The following is a 9000-nucleotide window of genomic DNA, read 5'->3' on the forward strand; positions in this document are numbered from 1 at the left end:
CCTGGGGCGCTTCCACGGCGAGGAGGTGGCTGTGAAGAAGGTGCGGGACCTCAAGGAGACCGACATCAAGCACCTGCGCAAGCTCAAGCACCCCAACATCATCACCTTCAAGTGAGCGATGGCGCCGGGGGGCGTGGGGGCGTGGGGACGCGCGACGTGGACATGGGGACACCGTGGAACAAGTCAAGTGCCCCAAAACAGTTGGGTGCCCCACTAGAGTTGGCTGCCCTGACAAAGTTGGGTGCCCCAATAAGGTTGGGTGCCCTAATACAATTGGGTCCCCCAATATGGTTGGGTGCCCTGGTGAAGCTGGGTGCCCCAAAATAGTTGGGTGGCCCAATACAGTTGGGTGCCCCAATAAGGTTGGGTTCCCCAATAATGTTGGGTGCCCCAATAAGGTTGGGTGCTCTAATACAGTTGGATATCCCAATATGGTCGAGTGTCCTGGAGAAGTTGGGTGCCCCAATACAGTTGGGTGGCCCAATACAGTTGGGTGCCCCAATAGAGTTGGGTGCCCAACAAAGTTAAGTGCCCCAGTAGAGTTGGGTGCCCCAATAAGGTTGGGTGCCCTAATACTGTTGGGTCCCCCACTATGGTTGGGTGCCCTGGTGAAGCTGGATGCCCCAAAATAGTTGGGTGTCCCAATAAGGTTGGGTTCCCCAATAATGTTGGGTGCCCCAATAAGGTTGGGTGCCCTAATACAGTTGGGTATCCCAATACGGTTGAGTGTCCTGGAGAAGTTGGGTGCCCCAGTACAGTTGGGTGCCCCAATACAGTTGGGTGGCCCAATACAGTTGGGTGGCCCAATACGGTTGGGTGGCCCAATAAGGTTGGGTTCCCCAGTAATGTTGGGTGCCCCAATAAGGTTGGGTGCCCTAATACAGTTGGGTATCCCAATATGGTTGAGTGTCCTGGAGAAGTCGGGTGCCCCAATAGAGTCGGGTGCCCCAATACAGTTAGGTGGCCCAATACAGTTGGGTGCCCTGGAGACGTTTGGCGCCCCAGCACCTTTGGGTGCCAGCAGGTGTCCCCTGGCCGGGCGCTGAGGTGGCGCTGTGCCCGCAGGGGGGTGTGCACCCAGGCGCCCTGTTACTGCATCATCATGGAGTTCTGCGCCCAGGGCCAGCTGTACGAGGTGCTGCGCGCCGGGCGCAAGGTCACCCCGTCCCTGCTGGTCGACTGGTCCATGGGCATCGCCGGCGGCATGAACTACCTGCACCTGCACAAGATCATCCACCGCGACCTCAAGTCGCCCAAGTGAGCGGGGCCGGGGGCTCGGGAGCACCCATGGGTGCTGCGGTGGGGCCGTGCGCGTGGTGGGTGCGTGGCGGTGGCAGCGCCGTGGCCGTGGTGGTGCCTTGTCCCCTTGGGGGCTGCGCGTTGGACATGGTTGAGTGCCCGTGGTGGTGACATGTTCGTGATGGTGACATGGCCACGGTGGTGACATGTTCATGATGGTGACATGGCCACGGTGGTGACATGGCCATGGTGGTGACATGGCCACGGTGGTGACGTGTTCATGATGGTGACATGGCCATGGTGGTGACATGGCCATGGTGGTGACATGTTCATGGTGGTGACATACGCATGGTGGTGACATGGCCACAGTGGTGACATGTTCATGTTGGTGACATGTGCCTGGTGGTGACATGGCCACGGTGGTGACATGTGCATGATGGTGACATGTGCCTGGTGGTGACATGGCCACGGTGGTGACATGTGCATGATGGTGACATGGCCATGGTGGTGACATGGCCATGGTGGTTACATGTGCATGATGGTGACATAAGCATGATGGTGACATGTGCATGATGGTGACATGGCCATGATGGTGACATGGCCATGGTGGTGACATGTCCGTAGTGGTGCCATGTCCATCATGACGTTGTGCCCATGGTGGTGGCACATCCATCATGTTGTGTCCATGGTGGTAGCATGTCCGTGACACTGTCCCCATGGTGGTGGCATGCCGGTGACCCGATGGCGTGGCGTGGCGTGGCGCTGGCGTGGCGCTGAGCCGCTGCCCCCCAGCATGCTCATCACCTACGACGACGTGGTGAAGATCTCGGACTTCGGCACCTCCAAGGAGCTCATTGACAAGAGCACCAAGATGTCCTTCGCCGGCACGGTGGCCTGGATGGCGCCCGAGGTCATCCGCAACGAGCCCGTCTCCGAGAAGGTGGACATCTGGTGAGGGCACCTCGGGGACACCGGGGACACCGGGGGCTTTGGGAGGCAATGGGGACGCTGGGTGGCACAGGGGACATTGGAGACAATAGGAACAGGGGGACATTGTGGGTGACCAGAGGTGGGGACATTGGGGACACTGGAGACAATAGGAACAGGGGGACACTGAGGGGACACTGTGGGTGACCAGAGGTGCGGACATTTGGGGTACTGGGGACACTGGGGACAATAGGAACGGGGGACTTTGTGGGTGACCAGAGGTGGGGACACTGGAGACAATAGGAACAGGGGGACTTTGTGGGTGACCAGAGGTGGGGACATTGGGGATACTGGGAGGGACACTGGCGGACAGGGCTGGGGGACATCAAGGAGCTGAGGAGGAGCAGGGGACATTGGGGACAGCAGCACGGGCAGGGAGGGGACACCAGGGCAGGGCAGGGGGGACCGGGGGAGCCCCTGGGGGGCGCCCAGCGATGGGTGACGCGGCCGCGGGTGCCCCCGTCCCCAGGTCCTTCGGGGTGGTGCTGTGGGAGCTGCTGACGGGCGAGATCCCCTACAAGGACGTGGACTCCTCGGCCATCATCTGGGGGGTGGGCAGCAACAGCCTCCACCTGCCCGTCCCCTCCGGCTGCCCCGACGGCTTCAAGGTGCTGCTGCGGCAGTGCTGGTGAGTGCCACCCTGGGGACGCCGCGGGGACACCCTGGGGACACCCTGGGGACACCCCGCCCTGGGGACACTGCGCCCATCTCGTGCCCATGGGGGACCCCCCGCTGGAACAGCCGCTGTGAGGGACCTGCCTCGGCACCCCAACGTGGGCAGTTGTCCCTTGTCACAGGGGTCCCCCCCCACACACCCTGGGGGTGGCCCCACCCGTGGGATGCTGCACCTGGGCATTGCTGCCCTGTGTTCTGTGCGCCCCTGTGCACCCCAAAAGCCTCAGCACCCCCCACACCCAGCTGTGTCCCCCCAGCACCCAGCTGTGCCCCCCCCAGCTGTGTCCCCCCCACACCCAGCTGTGTCCCCCCAGCACCCAGATGTGCCCCCCCCCAGCTGTGTCCCCCCCACACCCAGCTGTGTCCCCCCAGCACCCAGATGTGTTTCCCCCCCACACCCAGCTGTGCCCCCCCCCAGCACCCAGCTTTGTCCCCCCTGCACCAAGCCGTGTCCACCCCAGATGTGCCTCCCCCGCACCCAGCTGTGTCCCCCCCGCCTGCACCCAGCGCCGTGTCCCCCCCAGGAACAGCAAACCCCGGAACCGCCCGTCCTTCCGCCAGATCCTGCTGCACCTCGACATCGCCTCGGCCGACGTGCTCTCCACCCCCCAGGAGACCTACTTCAAATCCCAGGTACCCCCAGAACCGCCCCCCCCAGAACCCGGCACCCCCAGAACCCAGAACCTCCAGAACCCGGCACCCCCAGGACCCCCAGAACCCAGAACCCCCAGAACACAGAACTCCCAGAACCCCCAGAACCTGGGTACCCAGCACCCCCAGAACCCTGAGCCCCCTGAGATACCAAACAGCTGGGACTCCCAGTACCTGCAGTAACTGGTGCCCAGTGTGCCCAGTGCCCAGAGTAGCCGGTACCCAGTGTGCGTGGTAGCCATGGCCGGCGCCCGCGGTGCCCGCAGTAGCCATGGCCGGCGCCCGCGGTGCCCGCGGTAGCCGTGGCCGGTGCCCGTGGTGCCCGCAGTAGCCGTGGCCGGTGCCCGCGGTAGCCATGGCCGGCGCCCGCGGTGCCCGCGGTAGCCATGGCCGGTGCCGCAGGCGGAGTGGCGGGAGGAGGTGAAGCTGCACTTTGAGAAGATCAAGTCGGAGGGGACGTGTCTGCACCGGCTGGAGGAGGAGCTGATCAACCGCCGGCGCGAGGAGCTGCGGTGGGGACGCGGGACACGGGGACACGGGACACGGGGACACGGGGGACATGGGGACACGGCGGGACCGTGGGCAGGGGGCGGCGGGGGTGCTGGGCTGGAGGGCTGGCTGTGGGGTGCTTGTCCTTGCACGTGCTGGGTGCATTGGGCTGCCATGGGGTGCATTGGGGTGCATTGGGGTGCACTGGGGTGCACTGGGGTGCATTGGGGTGCACTGGGGTGCACTGGGGTGCCATGGGGTGCACTGGGGTGCCGTGGGGTGCCTGTGCCGACGCCAGCCGTGTCCCCGCGCCAGGCATGCGCTGGACATCCGGGAGCACTACGAGCGCAAGCTGGAGCGCGCCAACAACCTCTACATGGAGCTCAGCGCCCTCATGCTGCAGCTGGAGCTCAAGGAGAAGGAGCTGCTCAGGTGAGACGGCACTGCCGGCACCCACCGGCACCCACCGACACCCACCGACACCCACCGACACCCACCGACACCCACCAGCACCCACCGACACCCACCGACACCCACCGACACCCACCAGCACCCACCGACACCCACCGACACCCACCGACCACCCAGCAACACCCACCGACACCCACCAGCACCCACCGACACCCACCAGCACCCACCAGCACCCACCGGCACCCAGCGCCACCCCTAGAACTGTCCCATGGCCACCCCTTTGACATGGCCAACATTACAGCACCCTATGGCCAACTCACGGCCACGGCCAACCCAATATCCATCCCATGGCCGTGGCCAAACCTACAGCACCCCATGGCCACCCCATGACCATGGCCAACCCAGTATCCATCCCATGGCCATGGCCTACCCAGTATCCATCCCATGGCCATGGCCAACCCTACAGCACCCCATGACCAACCCTACAGCCACCCCACGGCCAACTCATGGCCATGGCGAAACCTATAGCACCCCATGGCCACCCTACGGCCATGGCCAACCCTAGAGCACCCCACGGCCAACTGATGGCCATGGCCAACCCAATATCCATCCCATGGCCACCGCCAACCCTACAGCACCCCATGACCAACCCTACAGCCACCCCATGGCCAACTCATGACCATGGCCAAACCTATAGCACCCCATGGCCACCCCATGGCCACCCCATGGCCACGGTCAACCCTACAACCACCCCATGACCATGCCAACCCAATATCCATCCCATGGCCATGGCCAACCCTACAGCCACCCCATGGCCATGGCCAACCCAATATCCATCCCATGGCCATGGCCAACCCTACAGGCACCCCATGGCCAACTCATGGCCATGGCCAACCCAATATCCATCCCATGGCCGTGGCCAACCCTACAGCACCCCATGGCCAACCCTACAGGCACCCCATGGCCAACCCTACAGGCACCCCATGGCCAACTCATGGCCATGGCCAACCCAATATCCTTCCCATGGCCACCCCATGGCCACGGTCAACCCTCTATGTACCCCATGACCAGCCCTACACCCACCCCACGGCTCCCCAAGCCCATGGCCACCCCTCACCCCCCGTGTCCCCCCCACGTCCCCGGGGCGGGTGCCCACGCGTGGTGGCCCTGGCAGGCGGGAGCAGGCGCTGGAGAAGCGCTACCCCGGGCTCTTCAAGCCGCGGGCGCCGCGGGGGCTCCTGCACGGCAACGCCGTCGAGACCCTCATCAAGAAACGCAACGTCCCCCAGAAACTCTCGCCCCACGGCAAGCGGTGCGCCCGGACGCCTGGGTCCCTCCGGGGGGAGCGCGGGGGTCCCTGGGTCCTTTGGGGTGGGGGGGTGGGGGGGTTTGGGGCTGGGGGGGCTTGTGGGGGACATGGACGTGGGGGTCCCTCAGGGTTGCGGGGATGTGAGGACATGGACATGTGGGTCTTTGGGGGTGGGAGCCCGGACGCCTGGGTCCTTTGGGGTGGGGGGGCTGGGGGTTCGATTCTGGGGGTTCTTTTGGGGTGGGGGGACCTGGGGGTTTGGCCATTTGGGTCTTCTGGGTTGGCCATGTGGGTCTGTCAGGGTGGGGGGGTCTGGGGAGCTGGATGTGGGGATCTTTTGTGGGGGGGCTGGGAGCCCGGACACCTGGGTCCTTTGGGGTTGGCGGGGGGGGGTTGGGTGTTTTGGGCCCTTTTTGTGGGGGCTCTGGGGATTCGCCTTGGTGGGGGTGCAGATACTGGTGTCCCTTCGGATGGGGTTTGGGAAGGGGGGGTGTCTGGATTTGGGGGTTCTGGACGTGGGGGGTTCCCCCTGGCTGGGGGTGGGGAGGGGAACGCCTGGGTCCCCACTGCAGCCCCCCCGTGTGTCCCCCCCCCAGCCCCGACATCCTGAAGCCCGAGGTGCTGCTGCCCAAGCTGGACGCGGCCATGGCGCAGGTGGCACTGCCGGGGTGTCCCAAGGGCCCCCCCTCGCCCGGGCGCAGCCGCCGCGCCAAGGGCCGGCACCGCAAGGCGGGCCCGCGGGGGGGCTGCGCGGAGCAGGGCCCCGAGGCCGGACCCCCCCGCGGGCCCCCCCCGACCTCCCCCGGCCCCGACATCCTCGGGGGCACCTTGGAGGCTGCGGGGGCCCCCCCGGCCGCGGTGCCCGACGCGGGGGCCGGGGGGGCGACGGGCACGCAGGAGTTGCCCCCCCCGCAGCCCCCCACCCCCGGAGAGCCCGAGCGGGACAGCGGGGGCGGCCGGGGGGGCCGAGGGGGGGCCGGGCAGCACCTGACCCCCGCGGCGCTGCTGTACCGGGCGGCCGTCACCCGCGGCCAGGTGAGCACCCCGGACGCCTGGGTCCCTTTTTTGGGGGGGTGGGGGACACGACACACGACCCCCAGGTCCATCCCAGCACGGCGCGGGGGGTGGATCCGTCTCCTAAGTAGGGGGTTCAGGACCTTTGGGGGTCAGGATTGGGGGTCTCTCCTGGGGTGGGGGGGGGTCAGGACGCCTGGGTCCCTCCTGAGGGGCAGCTGAGGACCCCAATGTGTGTCCCCCACCCCGTTTTGCAGAAGCGGGGGGTGTCGTCCGAGGAGGAGGAGGGGGAGGTGGACAGCGAGGTGGAGCTGCCGCTGCGCCAGAGGTGGGTGCTGAGCCCCACCCAAGGGTGCTGGGTCCGCCCGGGGGGTCCCGGGGCGCTGGGACACCCAGGGTGGGTGCAGGGGGGTCCATGGGTGCTCAGGATGGGTGCAGAGGGTCAGTGGGTACCAGGGATGGGTGTGTGGGGGTCTGTGGGTGCTCAGGATGGGTGTGAGGGGTCCGTGGGTGCTCAGGATGGGTGCAGGGGGTCCGTGGGTGCTCAGGATGGGTGCAGAGGGTCGGTGGGCGCTAGGATGGGTCCATGGGTGCTCAGACATCTGGGATGGATGCAGGGGGGTCCATGGGTGCTCAGGATGGGTGCGGGGGGTCCATGGGTGCTCAGGATGGGTGCGGGGAGTCCATGGGTGCTCAGGATGGGTGCGGGGGGTCGCTGGGTACCAGGAATGGGTGCGGGGGGTCCGTGGGTGCTCAGGATGGGTGCAGAGTGTCTGTGGGTGCTCAGGATGGGTGCGGGGGGTCGCTGGGCGCTAGGATGGGTCCCTGGGCGCTCAGACGTCTGGGATGGATGCAGGGGGGTCCATGGGTGCTCAGGATGGGTGCGGGGGGTCGCTGGGCGCTAGGATGGGTCCCTGGGCGCTCAGACGTCTGGGATGGATGCAGGGGGGTCCATGGGTGCTCAGCCGCCCAGGCTGGGTGCAGGGGCGGGGTTTAGGTGCCCGGACGCCTGGGTCCTCACCGCCCCCCTCCCCAGGTGGCCCCCGGGGATGAGCAAGCGCCAGTCGCTGTCGACCTTCAGCTCGGAGAACTTCTCGGACGGGGACGGGGACGAGGGCCACACGAGCGAACCGTCGCACAGCGCCACCCCCTCGCACAGCGCCACCCCCTCGCACAGCGCCACCCCCGACGTGGGCAGCACCAACACGGACGAGCGGCCCGACGACCGCTCCGAGGACCTGCTGTCCCAGGGCTCCGAGATCCCGCTGGACGCGGCGCCCCCCGACGGGCCGGCCCGGCAGGGCGGGGGGGGCAGCGCCAAGGTCAGGGACACACCGGGGGGGCGGCGATCCCGGGGGTGGGGGGTCCCCATCACCACCCAGGGGTGGGGACCCCCTGAGCCAGCCCGGGAGGGAGTTAAGGTCCCAGCGTCCCTCGGGGTTTGGTGACACCTTGGGAGGGGGTGATACCAGCGCTGGGGACTGTGGGATTGGGGGGTCCCCATAGTCCCCCAGGGGTGGAGGGGACCCCTTGAGCCAGCCCGGGAGGGAGTTAAGGTCCCGGGGTCCCCAGGGTTGGGTGCCATGGGGTAGAGGGTCCCCAGGGTCCCTCGGGGTTTGGTGACACCTTGGGAAGGGGTGATACCAGGGCTGGGGACTGTGGGATTGGGGGGTCCCCATAGCCACCCAGGGGTGGGGACCCCCCGAGCCAGCCTGGGAGGGAGTTAAGGTCCCAGGGTCCCTTGGGGTTTGGTGACACCGTGGGAGGGGGTGATACCGGGGCTGGGGGGTCCCAAGGGTCCCCCAGGGGTGTAGACTCTGGGTTTGGGGGGTCCCCAGGACCCTCAGCCTCAAGGTGATGCCCCCACCAGGGGGTGGGTGATGGGGGTGATCCCAGGGGTGGGGGGTCCCCATAGTCCCCCAGGGGTGGGGACCCCCTGAGCCAGCCCAGGAGGAAGTTAAGGTCCCGGGGTCCCCAGGGTCCCTCGGGGTTTGGTGACACCTTGGGAGGGGTGATCCCAGGGCTGGGGGGTCCCAAGGGTCCCCCAGGGCTGGGGACTGTGAGTTTGGGGGGGTCCCAAGGGATTGGGGGGTCCCCAGAGGTGGGTGGGTCCCCCAGGATTGGGAACCATGGGAGGGGGCTCAGAATAAAGCAGGTGCCCCCAGGACCCCCAGGTTCTGTGGGGAGGGGGGTCCCCATGACGTTCTCCTACAGGATTGGGGTGT

The 9000-nt window shown here is 66.9% G+C and overlaps 1 protein-coding gene across 1 annotated transcript; it reads left to right on the plus strand.

Annotated features, from left to right (window-relative positions):
* Nucleotides 1–4: 4 nt before the first annotated feature.
* MAP3K12 (mitogen-activated protein kinase kinase kinase 12) lies at nt 5–8097 on the plus strand (the record flags this gene model as incomplete). Its single annotated transcript, XM_082077139.1, has 11 exons — nt 5–111; nt 1066–1257; nt 2032–2190; nt 2696–2854; nt 3426–3534; nt 3955–4064; nt 4357–4473; nt 5627–5764; nt 6358–6796; nt 7033–7103; nt 7812–8097. Coding segments are annotated over 11 exons (1887 nt in total), but the record flags the coding sequence as incomplete, so codon positions are not given.
* Nucleotides 8098–9000: the final 903 nt, after the last annotated feature.

Source organism: Streptopelia decaocto, assembly GCF_964273445.1.
Source record: "Streptopelia decaocto genome assembly, contig: HAP1_SCAFFOLD_2425, whole genome shotgun sequence".
Lineage (NCBI taxonomy): Eukaryota > Metazoa > Chordata > Aves > Columbiformes > Columbidae > Streptopelia > Streptopelia decaocto.